The 20,820-nt window shown below is 37.7% G+C and overlaps 2 protein-coding genes across 4 annotated transcripts; one reads left to right on the top strand and one right to left on the bottom strand.

Annotated features, from left to right (window-relative positions):
* The first annotated feature begins 2,091 nt into the window (after nt 1-2,091).
* LOC136248362 (uncharacterized) lies at nt 2,092-5,349 on the top strand. The gene is made up of 2 exons (XM_066040148.1): nt 2,092-4,155; nt 5,212-5,349. Exons 1-2 carry the CDS (start codon nt 2,092-2,094, stop codon nt 5,347-5,349), a joined length of 2,202 nt encoding a protein of 733 aa, XP_065896220.1.
* Nucleotides 5,350-12,179: 6,830 nt separating this feature from the next.
* LOC136249593 (sialin-like) lies at nt 12,180-20,790 on the bottom strand. Of its 3 annotated transcripts, none has more exons than XM_066041653.1 (11): nt 20,416-20,790; nt 20,334-20,362; nt 19,670-19,747; nt 19,113-19,312; nt 18,970-19,057; nt 18,679-18,765; nt 18,481-18,626; nt 18,281-18,430; nt 13,960-14,092; nt 12,602-12,840; nt 12,180-12,536 (listed from the first exon to the last, which is right to left on the bottom strand). In XM_066041653.1, exons 1-11 carry the CDS (start codon nt 20,655-20,657, stop codon nt 12,249-12,251), a joined length of 1,680 nt encoding a protein of 559 aa, XP_065897725.1. In that variant the 5' UTR covers nt 20,658-20,790; the 3' UTR covers nt 12,180-12,248. The 3 variants fall into 3 exon arrangements, with proteins under 3 accessions (XP_065897725.1, XP_065897727.1, XP_065897726.1); XM_066041655.1 differs by having other exon boundaries at nt 19,670-20,275; nt 20,416-20,528; XM_066041654.1 differs by lacking the exon at nt 19,670-19,747.
* Nucleotides 20,791-20,820: the final 30 nt, after the last annotated feature.

Here is a 20,820-nt window from a genome sequence, read left to right as displayed (position 1 = left end):
GCACAGTCATCAGTATTGAAATTGTGAAAAATTGGTTGAACCTCCCCAGAAATTGTACTCCTGGAACTGTTTTCCACCCGGATGTGTTGGATCTCCCCTTTTTACCACACCTGAAGCAATCAGCCAAACTTTCATACATTCTGGCCATTGAATGGTCAGTTGATCCACTGATTATAGAGCTGCGACATTCTATTTTAGCTAACAGATCCGATATCTCTTCCACTGTCCTTGACTGTTTATCTGCTGCTAAGGCTTCAGTTGCCAACATTCACTCTGCAACTTTCAAGAACCATGCTTGCCACAACTTACGTTCTGCTCACATTGAATATTGGAAATCAAAACTGGAACCATTAATTGTTCAAAATAAATTTTTAGATATTGTAACTCTGGAGCAAGCTTGCCCTCTGTGGAAGAGATTGATGTATGGCCTCCCTGAAAAACAGCTGTCCTTCCTGCTACGTGCTGGTTGTGACACTCTACCAACCCCTATGAACCTGGCCAGATGGAACAACCCTAGATGTGCCCTTTGTCAAGCTCCTCAACCCACAACAAACCATATTTTGACTGGCTGTCCTGCTGCTCTAGATCAAGGCAGGTATACCTGGAGACATGATTCAGTTTTACAGGTCCTTGTTCATGGGCTCCAACAGCATTTACCTGAAACATTCAAACTTTACGCTGACCTTCCAGGTTATCTAGCTAATTCCAGCCCCCCTAGTACCATCCCAACCAATCTGTCCTCCACCCTCAGCAGGCCTGGCTTGGTATTGGTTTCTAATGATTCCATTTGTTTGTTCGAATTGACAGTACCAACTAATACCCAGCAACATCTTCTTGCTGCTAGAGCTAGAAAGGAAGATAGATATAGCTCCCTGCAATATGACCTCCAGCTTTCTGGGTTAACTGTCAATCTTGTTCCAATTGAAATTGGTTGTTTAGGCCACTTTTTGTCAGAAACAATTGCTCAAATGGCTACTGCTTGTGAAGTGCCAAAGAAAACCGTAAGATCCTTGTTTGAGCAGGCAGCTCGCATTGCTGTGTCCTGTTCTTACAGAATTTTTAATTCTAGAGCCTCCCCGGGCTGGGATCTTTTAGACCACCTTAGGTAAACTTTAAGTATTACATATATGTAGATATAGTTGTTTTTTTTTGTTTTTTTTTGTGTATAGTACCTTTAGTTAATGTAAGTCTTGCCAGGGCTCCTGTACTGATCCATCAGCACATGGTTCCCCTGTGTCTAGGCCCCTGTATGCTTGTAATGTATATTTTGTCTTAATTATTAAGACGTTTATTCTCTCACAAGAAATTTCTCAGTAATCCGGCGGTGTTGTAGCCAGTTAGCTACCGTAGCTAGATCAGTTTATTTTTCGCGTGCGGTACACGTAAAATCTATACCTAGAACTCTATATATAAAGAGAAAACTGACCCAAAATCCAAGGCCATGCATACCTATTTGAAAAGTCGTTGCTCGGACCCGACCAATTAAGAAAAGAACCTGATCATCACGTGACACCTAGAAATTAATGAGCTAAAATTAATGTTGCTGAAAGATCGAGATATTCTAATAGAACAGTCAGGAGTAAAAGTTTGTTCTCGAAAGGCATAAATGTTGTCTGTTAATTGGCGTATAGATCCAGTGCCCCACCTTGTATGGCAATGGCAATGGCAATCTAGGATATGAAACTTCAGTGCTGCCATGTATGTAGCTACTAGCTATTTTATGTAGTTATGCATGTGGCTTGTAGAAGATATTTGACATGCATGTCTGTGGACAGTACATACTATGGGGTGCCATTTGTGCCAAAATAGTACAAAAACACCTTATTTATAAACTATAACCATACTTTATAAATCAATACACTACTTTATAAAGTATAGACATATACTTTATAAATCATACACATACTTTATAAAGTATAGACATATACTTTATAAATCATACACATACTTTATAAATCATAGACATATACTTTATAAATCATACTTATACCAGAGATAATAGAGGGCGTTTACGCCCTCTATTATCTATGCTTATACTTTACAAATCATGCATATACTTTATAAACCATACAGAAAGGATTTGTGTCAGGCATGCCGGGTGTATTTGAACACATTTACTCTTTATCAGCAATTATGCAAGATGCTCTGTCAAACAAAAAGCCTTTGATGGTAACTTTTATTGACCTCAAGAATGCTTTCGGCTCTGTTTCACACCATCTTATTTTTGACATGTTAAGGGCAGTCAAAGTACCTTCCTCCTTTTTCAATTATGTTTTTTCATTTTATTCACAGTTGTCAGTTACAATTACAAGTGATCACTGGGAGACAGCTATGATACCATTTCAACGAGGAGTATTTCAAGGAGATACTCTCTCCCCTATGATATTTTTGTTGGTATTTAATCCACTTCTACAGTTGGCAGACTCTTTGAATAATCCATGTGGCTACACATTTCAACTTCCTGTGCCTAATTGTGATAGCCTACCACCTGTTGGTTCTTTTGTATACATTAAATGGTCCGAGAGTGGTGATGAAGAACCTGGTTGGTATAAAGCTCATATTGACAAGTATCTGTTTAATGGTTTCTGTAAACTTGTGTACAAGGAAGACATAGATACAATGGTATTTGAAGAAGTTGACCTCCACCAGGTGGACTGGAAACCTTGTGGTAAGAGGGCAAAGAGGTTTGTGCCTCTTACTGATAAACCTGCCACTGTTAAATCCAGTTGGAAATCTTCTCCAAAATTTGTCGATTCAATTGCCCATTCAGTGAAGGGTTATGCCGATGATGCTACCTTGATTTCCACCAATTTGGAAACCCATTCTTCTGTGCTCCAAGAGATTGACAAGAAAGCTGCAGACTTGGATCTAACACTTAAGCCTTCAAAGTGCGTTTCATTTCTATTTGATGGCTCTAAACATTTGTCACAGAGAATTCCGTTATCAGGTGGGACCACAAAATTGATTACTGAGGGTGGCACAAAATTTCTGGGAAAACTAATTGATGTGTCTTTGTCAGCTACCAAATCTATTGCAAACAAGAATATGACTTCTCGTCTATCTGGTTTACTAACAGCTACTGATTCTCTTCCTGTTAGGGGAGAGTATAAGCTCTGGATTTATAGGAATTACATCTTGTCACTGTTAAGATTCCATCTATGTGTTGATGCAATCACTAACCATACTATTAAACAACTCGAATCTATGGTCAGTCGTTATCTTAAGAAATGGTTACAGCTTCCAAGGAATGCTACTCGGGTAATCCTATACTATCCGGGAATTTGTTGCCCCAGTGTCTCTTGTGTGTCAAGAGAGGCAAAACTTAGTTTGCTTTCATGTATCTGTGCATCATCTGATCCTCAGCTGCAGGAATTGGGCTTGCATCTCCATCTTGGTAATGATTTTCTGCAGTTCCAGAATCAAGATTATTCCATATTGTCGGCTGCCCAAAGCCAATTGTCCGATATGCCATCAGCACGGTCTCTTTACAAGAGAGCTAAGGATGATTTGACTAGTAAAATTACTTCTGACAGTGAAGCCCATCTCAATCAACTCACTGTGCAATGCAAATTTTTGGATTCTGCTAGGTTAGAAACTAGCTGCAGAACATGGAATAAGTTAATGACTGGATTTCACCCTGGGCAACTTTCTTTCTTGTTGAGAGCATCCTCGGACACTCTGCCTACTGCTGTTAACCTGCGTCGCTGGCACATACAGTGTGGTGCCAAGTGTACCCTTTGTGACTCTAACCGGCCAACTACCGCTCATATTTTAGGTGGTTGCCCAATAGCACTATCCCAACAAAGGTACACCTATAGACATAATCAAGTACTGTTCACTTTAATTTCTCAGTTAATTACTCTCTTTTCTGATTGCCAGATGGTCAGTGTCTATGCGGACCTGCAGGGACATCGTTTTAATGACTCTCCTCCTGAAACCATCCCCTCCAATGTCTTAGTCACTCCTTACAGACCCGATGTTGTCATCTATAACAGACACTCTGCATCGATGGGCATTATAGAGCTTACATGTCCATTGGACTCAATACATCATTTGGAGTCTGCACACAACCGCAAACTTTATAAACCTGAGTATGTACAGCTTTTGGCTGAATTGGATCGTTTGAAGATTCCTCACTGCTACAGAACTGTGGAAGTCAGTGTTTTGGGCCATTTTCAACCTAGTTCTATTGCTGCAATTAAGGATGTGATAAATTTTACCCAGCAAGTATCCCTATTTTCCAAGGGAAGTGCTAGAAATCTTTTGTTCAAGATGGCCAGTGCCTCAATTTCTGCTTCACAGAGAATATTTTATGGTAGGAACTCTAAAGAATGGACAATCAACCCGGACTGTTTTTAATCTGTATATAATTTAAGCTGTAACTTTAGTTTTGTACTTAAATATAATTTTTTTTTCCTTGCCATGCCCACTGCTGTCCACTGTTGGTCAGACATGTGGTCGCATGTTGTCCGAGGACACATAACACATAATATATAATTTGTTTGTAATCATGCATGTTTTCTCATCAATTATTAGTGATGGTTCTCTCTCATACATATACTTTATAAACCATACACGTAATTTGTAAATTATTATAAACATGATTTATTATGCATTTAGCATTTCAATAAGCAATCACGAACACATGATATTATCGTTTGGTAACGATTGTCAGTAATCGATAAAGTAATTTCGCGCACGTGTAGAATAAATCTTCGCACGTGCAGCTTTTAAAGTGGGTCTTACCTGGTCACACAAGTTTTGGAACAAGTGTTTTTACCATTCGCTGGGGCTATATAGCGCAGAACCAACTACGTCACGGCAATGTGTACCACAGACTGACTGGACCCATGGTCCAACAGTCAATCTTGGCTCTGAGATCAGCCACCTCACTCGGCCATGCTGAGTTGCTTCCGACGCTTCCACAACCACTTTCTCTCCGGCTCTTATTGCTTCTTCAACAAGGTATTTAACCAAGTTGTTACATGTGTTAGCTACTTTCGGAGTTGCCTGCTTGAGGCAAGTTAATTAACTAACCCGAATTGGGGTGAATGGAATATAACTTGAAGTGTTACTTATAGTATTATTGTTTTTTATTGTTATTTCCGGGCTAGATGGACTGCCCTTGCCACCATCCCCAGCACTAGTTGGCATGTGCTGGACAACTAAGAGACAGAAGGTTGGACTCAGTAGTCCCTGTTTTCATCACAGTGGCCCATCTCTGGAGAGATGTTAGCAGATCGTAGCAAGATGGACCTACTACCACTGATATACACTGTTGTTGAGGGCAACAGAGAAAAGGACAGTGTGCAGGCCAGAGTACAGCTGTATGCAGTTGAATCTCAATGAAACAGTAGGTCAACCAAACATCTATAGAAAACTATGGCTTCTTTTCCCATTCCCCAGTAGTAGGGGTAAAAGAAGCGTGCTCTATTTCTCTGAAGAAGGGTAGCTAACACAAAAGGCTAGCCTGTACAAGGTGGTCCCCAACACAGAACATACATACACACATACAATTTATCTGTTTATGATTACTGCAGGGGCATACGCAGTAATTTTGAAAAAGGGTTTCCCCTACAGCTAAGTGACTGTTACATTAGAGTAGTTTATATTATCTGACTGCTTTATTAGAGTATCTCAATCTTTTCACCAAAATCATAATTCAGAACAATGCTGCAGGTGTTGCCATCATGTTAGAAACTATTATTTAACTATGTAAAAGTCCTGTTCCATGATAGATTCCACATTCTGGAAACCTGAAGTTTCAATTTCTTTTATCTTTCAAGTACTGTGTAAAATCCAAAGGGGTTTCCTGAAACCCCCTCGGTACATCCCTGTTACTGGGCAATCAGCACAGATGATGTGCCCAAGAAAAAAGGAAACTACAGTATTAGGTACAATTATATAATTATTATTAGACACAAATACAAAACAAAATTAAACTACTTACGCTAACTAGCTATATTTAACAATCACACAAAAGACCACACAATTACAAACTAAATACTTAAGCCTATACGTAAAACTTCCTGCAGTTAGCTGAGACAAAACTGCCAATGGTATAGAGTTCCATAACATTGGTGCAACCACAAAAAAGGAGTGTGTGGCCTAAATGCGTTAATAGCTAATGGCACTAGGTTCAAAGTCAAAGAATGTGACCTTGTGGCTAACATATTGACTCGGAATTGAAAATATTTTTAAAAATCAATGGCTGTTCTCTAATGAAAGATGTAGTAGAGTATCCAAATAGATAATTTTCGATGAGCTTTGGGCAAGGGCCATCGCAGTTCGCAATAGAAGATATGGACCATTTTGGCATGGCTGATTGTGGAGTTCTTGTACACAAACATTTGACTACTTTTCAAGTCTTTCTGCAATGGCCCTAAGTAGTAACATACATTATTAGTAGTTTGGAGTATGCACGTACTGTCTACAACTAGCCAGAGCCAAACTTGAATACATTATTAATATGCTTTTACCTCTTTATGCTTTTATTTTGGCAAACAATGGTCTAATTGGTATAAGCTACACCTCACATCAGAGATGATGGACAATGATGTTGAATGTGAAATTTGGTCAATTTTTCTAGGAACAATGCAAAATGATTCCAATTTTTCATTTCTGTACCTGCAAGTGACAGGTGTTGGTGCAAAATCATTAACTATACCATTGCAAAGCTCATCTTTTAATGGACTCCACAGCAGGTGGTTCGCTTCTCTAGCCAGTTGGGCACAATATTATTTATATACGGGCACAAGCTGACCTTCACTACACCACTGAAGAGGGGTAGAGGTGTACACATATAATTTAATTTGCAGACTAATTACATAATTAATTCTTCATGTAGGGTGATCAAGGGGATATTGAAGTGAACAGTCCTGTGGAAACTTACTCTGCATCAACACCACAATCCCCATCACAAATACCACAATCTCCAACACCAATGCAACCTCTATGTTACCATTTGCACCTTTTTCACCAGTACCACTGCTGCCACCTCTATAGCTACCGATACAATGATATGCTTATCAGGGAACCAGAGAAGGGCCTATTGATAGTGCTGTTATAAAGCATGTGATTCAGCAACATCAGTTACGTGCAATAAAATTTTCAAACAATGAGGATGTTCAAAGGATCAATATCAGAAGATCACAAGTGTATTCTGATGCCCTGTGACATTTTTCAAAGAAGGCGTTTGATGTAGAGAAATTATTGAAAGCGTGCTTCATAAGACAAGAAGCAGTTGATCTGGGAATCCTATTTCATGATGTCATGGCTGTTGCTAATGACACTTACTGTACTGTTGGAAAAATGCTTTCAACATCTTCAACTCACAGGGGTATGGAGAAGTTTAACAGAAATACTCTAAGACAAGTTACATTTCTTAATAGAAATTAGGTGTTAAGTATATAAAATTGTACACATTGTTACGACATATAATACAATATCAATATATTATTATAGGTGACATGTGTTACTGTTGATTTGTAAAATTAGTGTTGTCTTAGTATTTACATTGCTCATAAAATTGTTTTCAAAATCTGTACAACCTGTTCCAGGGTAATAAGCTCATTAACAACCTGTTTGCATTTTTCTTACAGTACAGTTGTGTTGGTGGCTAAAAGGACATACAAAAAACCATGCCAACAATCTCTACAAGGTCTGTCTCCTCTGGCATTAAATCTTGTAGTCTGCTTGTTAATCCAGATTACTTTTTGAGGCATGATACTGCACTCAGTGGCCTGTAAATCATCTAGGTACAATTGCATGGGAGTCATGTCACCCTCAGTTGACCGCAGAGTGTCAGAGTTCCAGCCACCTTGAAAGTCAGTCAATGCTTTGTTTATTTGAGTTGAAATTAAACATCAATACTACACCACAGGCAATAGATACCTTGTTGAGATGTCCAAGTCTCGCAACAACTGGTGGCATCACATGGATGCTTACGGAGGAAGCCACACTGTTGTATGCTAGATCCATACGTTTTGTACTTGGTTCTGTGCTATTGCCCCAGCAAATGTTAAAACGCTTGTTCCAAAGCTTGTGATAACCCGGTATGACATCCACCATCCTGCTTTCGGTTGCACGTGCGAGGATTTATTCTACACGTGCAGAAAGGTTCGATAATTGACAATCATTACCAAACGATAATATCATGTGTTTGTGGAAATACTAAATGCCTAATAAATCATGTTTATAAAGTATGTTAATAGTTTACAAATTACGTGTATGGTTTATAAAGTACTAGCATTGGTACCTGCCCTATGTGCAGGACCATCTCCACATTAAACATTTTAATGCCAGGAAGAGGGACCAAGCATTAAACACCAGCACTGCTCATGTAGCTATGTAGAGCACATGGTGATGTCACATTTTTTAAAGAGCATGAGATTTCCTTATGTCATTAATGATGCAAAACACTAAAGTTTATTGTTTGTGGTTTTGACAGGAATGTAGTTTAATTATTCAATGCATCTTTCCTACCAGTGACTTCATCGTGCTGTATAGAACAAATGAAACCTTTGCTGCTTTACATGACAACTATTGCAACAATAATTAATATATTCGGAACCAAGCATAAATATTAGTGTCCTATATTTGCTGTGTAGCATGCATGTCGATAGTGCTTTGAAGTACATGATCCTTATGCAGTACATAATAATTTATAGTGAAATAATGAGCATGCAAGGCTAATTAGTTAAACTGCATGCGAGCTAAGGCAATTGTATACAGTATATACCCTACATTACATACAGGTTGTGTACACATGGTACAGTTTCAGTTTCTACATTATGATGTTTACCTTACCAACTGTCACAAAGAGAAATGAACTTAGGCATAATTTAAAGCCAACACAATTTGCAGTTATAGTTACTGCATGGCAAGCAAAGGTTCAGAACTTGTCCTATGCTATGTACTTTCAGTTCTGATGTTGTCATATACCTCTTGCCATACAAAAACCCAGTTTTGAAACACCTGCAGTGTAATCGACCATTAAGGTAATGTATGAATCATTAGAGTGAAAGCATGTAAGCAGGATTATAATGAAACAGTTGTGCCAGGTCAGATGCAGTTCCTCGGTGTAAACTATAGATCTGCATGGTTCCAGTATTATCATTTTTCATATGCACAGTAGTATTTGTCCAATCATGCAAGCTGCCTATTTACTACAGCAGTAATGAGGTAAATCTGAACAAACAGTTTTGCATGTCAGTGCACACCTATGTGCTTAAAACAAAGATGTAGATATTCTGGATACTGGTGAAAGAAGCTTTTACCTACTCTAATACAACACACTGGACCAACACACAGATGGACAAATGTGTTGGCAATTTGCCTGCCCTATCCCAAAAGTGCTATAAGAGTCCCTATGATGTGAGGCAGTTAAGTGCCAGTGTTGAAAAACTGAGTATAAGAGTTTATAGATGAAGACTTGCATGGAACAGATAGAACAAAAAGGTGCATCAAAAAGGTCCCTAAAGTGAAAAAAAAAAGTTATGTGAACCCTGGCTGGTTATAATAACTTGGGGTTAAGGCAGAGGGAGGTGCACAAATCGCCACAGTTGTTTATCTGTGGTTTTGACAGAAATGTAGCTCAACTTTTCAGTGATCCTTCCCTACACCAGTGCCTTCATCGCCCTATTAAGAGCGAACAAAAGCACGTATTGATTTGCTACAACAACACTCGAGTTGCCAGATGATGGGCGTTTAATTTCGCTAAAGTCCCGCCTCGATACGTGCTTTGCATGCCAAGATATGATGAGCTAAAAGTCGTGTTTTAAAAAGGTGTTCACAAAAAGGTACTGAGTAGAAAGAAAAAAATCTGTCAACACGTGGATTTGAACCCACGACCTCTTACACGCTAGTCAGGCGTTCTACCACTTGAACAGTATGTGCTGTGGTTTTCGAAGGAATGTTGCTCAAGTTTTCTCTACACCTTGGCCTTCTACGCGCTGTAGAGACCGAACGGAAGCACGCGTGAACTCGTGATAACAATCTTAGAGTAGGCGGATGATGAGCGCTTCATTATCAGCACAGACTATGTAGATTCGCGCCAAGTCTGGTGAGTAAGCAGCGTGACCGTCAGACAGACAGACAGACAGACAGCTTTTCAGCTTTATATATATAGATATGCATGATTTGTAAAGTATATGCATGATTTGTAAAGTATAAGTATGATTTATAAAGTATATGTCTATGATTTATAAAGTATGTCTATGATTTATAAAGTATATGTCTATACTTTATAAAGTAGTGTATTGATTTATAAAGTATGGTTATAGTTTATAAATAAGGTGTTTTTGTACTATTTTGGCACAAATGGCACCCCATACAGTGCAGCCAGTGTAAAAATGTTTTAAATTTGAAACATGTAACTATAGCTAAACTATAGTTAGCTATAGTTTAAAAATAAATCTAGCTACAGTAGCTACAACAGAAACTATAGCTATTTATGTCTATAGCTCAGTGTTTTTATTTTTTTTTTTGCCTACCGACCGACCCATTTTGTTGTAAAAATAATCCGAGCAACAACTTTTCAAATAGGTATGGCCTAAATCAAATTAAAAATTCAATACCTGTTCTTGGCAACAGTCATGCCAAATTGGCTAGCATAGACCGCTGTAGCTATATCGATTTTTACACAGCTGGAACATATCTGCTCCTTTGCTGACTGGTACCATGCACTGATCAAATGTCGAGATATCATGAGGATGCTGCAAAATTACATAACTGTAATTAATTGTTGTTGTACTAATGTCTGTATTTGAGGAAGCATTACTGTAAAAATAGATAATGTAGCACTCACTGCCTAGCTATAGTGGTGACACACATAGCAGTCTCACAGGCCCAGTCTCTAGATCGAGCTCTAGACAGTACACAGCCTAGCACTTGATGCATGGTGATTACATTTACATACTAGTTAATGTCATCATCATGATTTTTAGTGGATGCTATTTTATGTCTATAGTTCAGAAATGGTGTTGCTATTCACCAGACTGGACTACTGGACTCAAAATTTGGTTTATATAAACACATCTTCAAGCTGGCGTAGTTCTCCATTTTCCTTAGTGTATATACAATGAAGGAATTATGGGCTTTCAAATTTGTATGCTAGTGCATAATAAACTTATGTTGTGGAAATACTTCACAAAGACTTTACAACTGCATGTTGACAAAAATTTTATTACATACTATCTCCATGCATGCATCACAGGAAGGAAATCAACTTATTATAGTCAATGAAATACAAATCTACAACAAATCCCACTGGTTTGTTTACATAATACATGTATGACCACTGGACGTGCCATAGCTATAGAATAGGTTGTGATGTCATGTATGCATTATATAATACAAGATTCACAAAAATAATATGACAAAAGTAAAATCACAAACATACATCCCATAAAGCAAAGCCCGGCTCATGTGATTACTGCATGCATATAAGTTGTTATAGTAAAGCTACTGCTGTTATGTAAGTTTCTAAAATCTAATGATCATGCAGTTGCTTTTGTGGTATAGTCAAAATTTAGCAACTCCATGATTTCATTATAATTATACCTAAACTGTATTAATAGATTAATTACCAGCATCTAAGCAAGGGCGTAGCTAGACTTTAGGTGATGGCCAGGGCTGTCTAAAAATATATTTATAGCTCAATAGGAAAGACATACCATAGTGTGCCTTTGCACACTAGCATGCCAACCTAGAGGGTCTGGAGGCATGCTCCCCCAGGAAAATTTTGAAAATTAGGCCCTCTGATTTCAGCAGTCTATGCACAGTATAAGTATTAATATGCTGTAGTAAGGTGATTGCTCTATTACGATATCTTGACTTTCTGCTAATGCCACTTGGGAAAATTTTTAAACATTATACACTCTGAAATTGAATGTGAGGCTAGTTTTAACAGTTCATTAGGGTAGCTACTATTGTGCATATTTGCCTGACAGGGTGACTGTTCTATTAGAGTATCTCAATCTTGATGTGTGCAATTATCAATGCTCAGTTCTGGCTATGCCTCTGAAACCAAGCAAATTCCTCTTTCTCTTAAGGTGAAATGCATCTGTGCATAGGGTGGATTATTGTGTGAAATACTTTATCTGCAGGAAGCATAAATTCATTACATAAACAAGGAATTTATGCTTCCTGCAGATAAAGTAAAATACATAAATAGTGTATACATAAATAAAATACATAAATAAATACATAAATAGTGTACAGGTACTATTACATATATAATAAACATTTTAATTGCATTCTTTGTTTGTGTAGGTATTTTTATTGGAGTCATTTGATGACATGTCTTTAGGGATGGAGGACAATGATGGTGAAGATATTTGAATAGTCTTTTTGTTGTCTCCATGTGCAACACCATCTGCCCACCATTGTTTCTCACCACTACCCAGTAATAGATATGCAAGAGCCCCAAAGACGTAGATCTGAGCTGCAATAATGAACACAAGTCTCCATTCTTGTCGATAGACATCAATGGATGTGGGATCTTCACAGCTGTCATTGCATGTCTCAAAACTTGGCTAAAGTTGTACACATGCAATGTTTAAGTATTTTTATTATATTATTATAACTTGTATGCACTTACTTTCTTGGCTATAGCTTTGGCCACTTGTGGACCAACAAATCCTGGGATTGTGCCAAATGTGTTGGATATGCCAAACAAAATGCCAGCATATTTTGGTGCAATGTCCAGATTATTAATAACTGCTCCAGCTGTACCTAATCCAGATAATCCAAGAGACAATGACAAGAATGCTATAGCCCATTTGGTGGTGTTTCCAAAATAACCACATAGTAGTAAAAATATTGCAGATAAGAATCCACCTGTAATTAGTAATGTATAGAATCATAATCAATTGTGGGAAAATAAGGGAATGTTAGATAGACATTTAATTATTTGCATATCCACACAATGGACAGTTGAAACTAGGGGACATGGTTGGCTTGTTTGCTGTATCACTGACCTAAATAACAATCTGCACATTACCCACAAGCAAGAATATGGACTTTTACTATCTATTGCTATAGGTATACTGTTACGGAAAACTAAAATAGCTCAACACTATCAGTATGACAGTTGTGGAAATTTGCTAACTAGTGTCAACTAAGGTGATTGATGAGTAGTGTCTTTTTATGGACTGATTATTGAATGAAGACTCCCATTGTTTTTTGCAGGAATATGCAGTATAGTGGCTTCACTGGCTTGATCTTGTATGGCATTGCTGTTTAGTCACAAGATAGGCTATGTGCTTAGAGACTACTATACCGTAAATTTCTTACAAGGGTAATTTTGCAATACAATCATAATTGTGAAACTTATGCCAAACACAATCTGGAATGTCCCTGCCACCAGCTTATTTTACCAAGAAAGATCAAAACTTGTCTTTTCAAGGTACACTTTACACTCTGACCAGAATTATCTACTTTGCAAGTTTTCTAGAGGGATCAGTTTTTCTACATTTGATCAAGTGTTCAGGGCAATTTTCTCCAACTTTTAGTGGGTTACTGGCATGATAAATTGGCACGCTAAGGAAATATTTGATTGTCACTTGTTGAGTTTCTAATGGAGAAGATGAATTCTAATACTGCAAATTGGAACATGGACACTACCACAACTTTCTACTGGTGTACATATTAATAGAGTGCAAGTGCAACTATACAACAGATAATATCCTGTTGCATGCCGCACTCAAGCCCTTGTAGGTATGTGTACTACAAAAGGAAAACCTGAGACCAGGGGTGGGACTCATTTGATCACAAGTGATCCTGAGACCAGGGGTGAGCCTGGATAGTTTGTGTTATCCAAACTGGACATATGGTTACATTTTTAAAAGGTCCACTGAGGATAGTGATATTTATTGAATTGTCTGTGTTGGAGTCACACTTCAATGTGGTATATAGAGTATTACCATGATTAAGATGTTTAAACTCTATTATACTCACCAAGTACAGTGTTAATCTTTCTGATCACAGTGGTGGTGACTAGTTTACGCTGCCTCAATAAATCTGTCACTTGTCCCCACGAAATTCCCACTACTATTATGCACACATATGGTATTGCTGAGTAGAACCCATTCTAAACATGAATACATAATATATCAAGTTGTTATATATTCTCAGATCAGTACAAAAGTATGTATGCATGTGTGTGTGTGTGTGTGTGTGTGTGTGTGTGTGTGTGTGTGTGTGTGTGTGTGTGTGTGTGTGTGTGTGTGTGTGTGTGTGTGTGTGTGTGTGTGTGTGTGTGTGTGTGTGTGTGTACAGTTCTAGGAGCTTCACCAGTTTCTGGAAACCAGTCAACTTTTTAACACCAAAACAGTATCAATCAAACTTCTAATGAACCATTCTAATAGAACAATCACTTGGTCATGCACATGCTCCAAGTAAGTAGCACAAAAAATTTCCCTAGATAGTTTCAGTTGAACAGGGAAACATGTTTTTGGTTAGTTGAACAACAGAGGATTTGTGGTTGCAGTATTGTAGCACATAGTTGTGAGGAGGTGTCCTTGAAAACTAGAAGGTGAGGCTATGCACAACTATCTAGTGTCAAGCTAATTAGGTGCAACTGTGATAGACTCTGTTGTGCTGAGCCTACAGTACACATGTGAAACAAATTGTCTTTAGCGTGCGCTATGTAGCTGATGAAGTATTTTACATTGCCATCAACACATGTACGTTGTTGTACATGATATAGCTTCCCACAATCAATTCTATACATTATGAATGCTGTACATTCCAGCTGATATTGCACTAAAGAGAACTATATAGCTATGCTATGCACTTTTAAATAACACCTAAAGCAGAAATTCTGTCTGCCTGTCACACTGAGTGCTCAACAGTCTCTGCATGTATCAACAGAATTCATGCCTGAAATGAAGCACTAATTATCCAGCTACTCTGGGATTTTAGTTTGAGCTACTGCATGCTTTACAATGCATCAAAACCAGCATATAAGAAAACTGTTCACTTGGTGTGCATTAGATTCAAATTCTGCAGTTAGCATATAATTATATTTCAAACCATACTCCTTCAATTATCTGACCTTTGATTACCCGAACAGTAGAAGTGACTGTTCTATTAGAGTATTTTGTCTAATGTGTGCATTCTATTATAGTTATTGAACAGGGCTCTGTATATAAATGAATAGGCTTCGATTATTCAACCTTTTGATTATCTGAACACATCTTGGTACCTAGGGGGGTCGGATAACTGAGGGAGCACTGTACTTATTAAAAATTTCATTTTTTGTCTAAACTCTATCATACAGTATGATAGTACTGTATAGTAGGAACCACAAAGGAGTAGGCGTGACCCACGAAATAATATCACCCAAAAACCAGTCTCAATTTTCCCTGACAACAATGAGGCAGCATTGGTTAGGTAAAACTAAGCCCAAACAAGCCTTCAGATTGACCTGAAACATTTTCAACAACCAAAATTATATTTAACAGAATTTTCTACTGACTAGTTTAACTCGATAACGGCTAAGGCTATGGGCTTGATTTTTTCACTGTTTGACGTTGCTTTGGCCAAAGAGGTGCCTTTTGCCATACTGCAGTACGTACAATGCATTCTTCATGGACTTACCAATGTCCTCCTTTGTGTCCCATTCATCTTTGCTGACAGCGAAAAGTGTCGATTTGGTGGTAACACGTGATGGCTTCCCTTCGTAACAGAAATAGTCCATATATTTCATAGTGGCTATTTTGATTGCAGAGGTGCTTTCGAACAGTTCTTGATTCGTACTGCTGTGTAACGGGTTGAACATAGCCGACAACAAAGCGTAATGGATACTTCACTTTTCAGACGATAATAACTGGGACGTGTGGTACCATTTTTTTTTCTTTTGGTATGCATGGATTGTAGAGGTGCAGTTCTTGATCCGAAATGCTGTGTAACAGGTTGAACATAGCTGACAATGAAGCATAATAGATACTTCACTTTTCAGATGATTAATTATATAGCTGGGACGAGCGGCGCCATTTCAGATACGGTGTGCGTGGGTTCACCAGTCATAATAATTATTTACAAAAAAAGTTAACAAACAAGTACACAGAATTTTCAACTAGAGTAGGGACCATAACACATCGATAAAAAGCACTGAAACAAGCTGGAGTAGTGCACGATATTAAATCACAGTAAAACAATAAGAAGTGTTATATCCCTACTGTGCTCAAGATACCATAATGGAAATGCACGGTAGGGATATAACACTTCTTATTGTTTTACTGTGATTTAATATCATGCACTACTCCAGCTTGTTTCAATACTTTTTATCCATGTGCTATGGTCCCTACTCTAGTTGAAAATTCCAAATTTTTCTGTGTACTTGTGTACAAAGGGTTCAAGGATTAAATTCAAGAAAAAACACTTGTACTGTTTGTTTACTTTTTATTATGACTTGCATACCGCATTAGAAGAAACAATGGCACCGGGGCTTATTGTTTTTGTCTGAATGAGCACCCCAATTATCAATTAATGAAGTGGCCATTACACTTCATTTACAGTTATGTTCAGCCCGTTACACAGTGTTAGAACACTATGAGAAGTGACCTCTGCAATCAATCCAGTCACAACGGAAAACTTAGACAATTCCTGTTACAAATGTAGGGAAGCCATCATGCAGCACTACTGCAAATCACACCTTGTGCTGTCAGCAAAGATAAATGGGACACAAATTAAATAATGCACAGCCATTATCATTAATTAGGGATCGTGAAGATTCCTATTTTTCATAATATCTATTAGCACTAACACCCATTACAGCCATTACTTGGCTGCCATCTTTGATTTCATAGCTTTCTAAATCAAAGTGTTTTAAAAGGTTGCACCCTTTTTTACAGCTTGGCTGTTTTTGACTGAATTTTACTTTTTGTATTTTAGGATGGCTTTGGAACTTGCTTATACTCACATTTCTTAATACCTATACAGATAAAGTAATGATCATTGAAGACAGAAGTTACAATTGACTGTATTGCACATTTTATTTAACTATTTGCTAATTTTATTGTAACACTCTAATAGAGTGCACAATTTGAAGACTTTGTATGTATTTAAAATCTTCATTGGTAGATCATAAAAGTTTGATTTTTTTTGCATGAATAAATTCTCATAATTCCATGGATATTCATTAGATTCACTGCAAATTTGGTATGTGAATTCACCTATATACGCTCTTCATTTGTGCCAAAGATTGAGGCAATCGAATGACATGTTTATATTTTATAGCAATTTTTGCAAAGTGCGTGAAAAGAAATCTTGTAGCCCCCCCCCCCATATGGCATAAGAAAAAACATATGAAGAAAATAAATAGAAACTTTGAACACCCATATCTCGCAAACGGCTTTTGCGAATTTAATCAAATTTACTGTGTGACCTACCCTACCTGGCAACAGCTATAATACAAAAACAGTGTGCTTTGGAGAAGGGGCCATGGAGCTATGCACACACGAAAAAGCTGTGTTTTCTTCCTGTGAATATATTCATGGTGTAGTGCACCTGAATTCATGCGCCAAGTTTGACACTAATCCGATAAATTATGGACAATTATTTTCATTTAAAATGTTGATTTTCTGTCAAGGCAACAGAGTAAACTGCTACTTGAAAGTGGTGTGTACATGCATTGTAAAAGTTACAAAGTTATAAAGCAAAAACCAAACAAGTGTAAAATGATGGGATCAAGATACTCTAATAGAGCAGTCACTGCAGGGTAAAAGGGTGTACAAAATATGTAAAAAAAAGTTTACCACGGTTCGAACCAGGGACCTCCATACTTAACACCCGCATCCTTAACTACTGAACACACTGCTATCTTGGCTGATCAACTTGCTTAATTTCTGCTTTATTTGTCTATAAATAAACGTTTGTGATTTCATAGATCTACCAATAAAAGTACTGGATTGTTCTAGAACAATTTATGTATGTTCTATTAGATGTCCTCAAAAAATGTGCAATCTATTAGAGTATTACAATAATATTACCGTTTTGAAGTGCTATGGTCCCTATTCTGTGAAAAATGGTACGGCCTTAAAAAGCCTGGGTGAAAACTCACGAAATCAAAGGTGGCAGCCAAGAAAGGGCTGCAATGATGTTAATGTGTTAATGCTAACAAATTTGGCTGTTAGCATTAACATCATTGCAGCCATTTCTTGGCCGTCACCTTTGATTTCACAACTTTTTTCACCCTGGCTTTTTAAGGCTGCACCATTTTTCACAGCTTGGCTGTTTTTGTGTGGATAGTATTGTATATAACATAGTAGCTAACCTTTTTAATATCAAGGCAAAGTGTTTGATCAAGAAAAGTAGGTAAGCAGGTGAGTAGCGTGTAGAAGAACCACAATCCAGAAACATGTGCGAGTATTATACCCAGAAATGGTGGTGATGTGAAAATCTCTTTCCAGGGAGTTGATAGATCCTGTACACACCCAGCTAGACTAGCATACAAGGCCACAAATTTAAATTGACCTTTGAAGTATTCTTATTCAACAGCAATTCAGCCTCAATGGTCGATTCTATATAGTGTTGTTCTTGTGGAGAAATTCGTGGATGACTGGCAGGTGTATTGAATGCCAGAAACAGCCAAGCCACAAACCAAAGAATACCAGCAAAACCTGCAACATTACAGTAACATCACACCAAGCAATGTTACATGCATACACATACCAAAACAATAGAATACCCATGGCCATCCCATGGTATCACACAGCACTCCAGACAGTGGAAAAGCAACAATGTTACCAATATTAAGACCTGAATAGGATAATTACATTAGCACCTTGTATATGGAAATCTATATGTATTATGTATATAACTAGGAGTACTTTAGCACTGCAAGGTGAATATATGAACACTTGAAATCATAAAACACAGCATAAAAAAGTGTACTTTAATTGGTACTCTAATAGAACACTCTACTGCTTTCACAGAGTAGGTGTAGTAATGCATAGAAGTTACCTGACATTACTATGGTTGCCATCACACTCCTCTCCATTGGTGGTGCCCATTTCCCAAGCATTGCATTCCATGCTGGAAATGTCACTCCCTTGATATTATCATTGGCAGCATTAGAAAAAAACAGTTTACATCTTTTTACTCACCTCAAAAAATCCCATTACAACTCTACACGAGACTAGTGCCCAGAGATTGAGGTAGGCCATTTGTGGTGTGATTAGGGTGAGTAATGATGTCACCAGTACACCAACACCAAACACATATTTACCGCCAATTTTTGTAGCCAACCATCCTCCAGGAAGTTGAGACACCATGTAGCCGTAGAAGAAACTAGACAAGACCCAACCTGTATAGAAATACCAATGTGAATAACTACAACTTTAACAGCTTGCTTTGGTACCACCCTACCAATGTCCTATTGAGAATATAACCCTTGCTCCTTGGAAAATTGAAAAACTGTTCAAATTGACTTTAAACTCCAATGACTTTCCAAAGGCACAGCATTTGGAATGAATGTTACAGCATAATCACATGCCAAAGTATGTTACGCATATATAGCTATATACCACATACAGTGGAGTAGGGAAATGTGTTCGTATAACTGACAGGTATGTACGATCAACCATACCTGTACACACACACACAGTGTCAAGGGAAGTATCATTATTTATATACAAAGCTCTGACCATACACTAGAACTTACAGGTTTTATCTAGATATCCTGATTTAACAGTCACTCTTTGTACTCTCCATGGTACACATAAAGTGGATTTAGAGGTTGCTTTGTTGTTTTCATATAATACAGGACACCACATGGATAAGGAATAAGAAAACTAAACTTCATCTCTGCTCAACTGTAAACTTGACATCCCTTTAGTGAATTATCTTATAGAGGTCTTCAGAATTTATAATTATCCCAAGAATGCAATATTTATGAGTCACTGAAAGAAACAGTGAAGGATGGATGTTTGCTAGTACTGTTAGCGAAGACCATCAAACAGTATGGTAGTGCTGATTTGTAGGGTTCTCCCTTTAATTGAATATAATGGCACCCATTGAACTGCTGCCATTAAAAACCATCATATGTAACTAAAATTGAATAGTCTTAGTGCATAACATCAAACCCAGCTTTAAAAACAAGAAAACACAGAAGGCTGAATATTATTTTTTTGAAAACCCTGACTTTTGGTCTATTATTCCCTCAAAGTCACTACAAAACCCGGTAGCCAATCGCCTCCTAAGCAATCACAAGGGAAACGGCAAATTTATCCTGGAAATCAAATAGTTTCTTCTATTATTGAAGTCATAGCTATAGTTGTTTAGCACATTAAATAGAACTGACCACACCCACTCAACACATTGCATACCTTCTTCTGTATTTGACCAATCAAAACTTCTAGGATAGGAGTTTGAATACAACTACAAATTATTATACGCTAATCACCATACCTTTGACCATGTTGAGGGTGTTTAGCAGTCATCTGTACAATGGCCACACTCAGGTTAACTCGAAGTGCATAAACGTTACACAGTCCCAAGAAAAGCATAAAAACTAGCACGTATCGTGCTTTAACGAAAGGTAAAAAGTCGATGTACCAACACGTAGGAGCCCATTGAAGTTTCTTCTTCTTGTGAAACTGACTCAGAAGATGTACGGTATCATCGTCTCCGGCATCTTCGTCTAAACCCATCGATATAAGTCTTTTAGCTGATCATGATGAGTAGATATACACTAACAATATGTTTAACACACACACACACAAGCAATGTGCTTAACACACAGTAAAAACGACCAAGGTAAGGACTCAAGTACGGTCACGCGCAAAAAAATTAAAATAGTTAATCACGTGCAAT

This window comes from Dysidea avara, chromosome 3 (assembly GCF_963678975.1).
Source record: "Dysidea avara chromosome 3, odDysAvar1.4, whole genome shotgun sequence".
In the NCBI taxonomy this organism is placed as follows: Eukaryota; Metazoa; Porifera; class Demospongiae; order Dictyoceratida; family Dysideidae; genus Dysidea; species Dysidea avara.
Note: the sequence above shows the minus strand (reverse complement) of the source record. Positions and strands in the feature narration are given on the sequence as shown.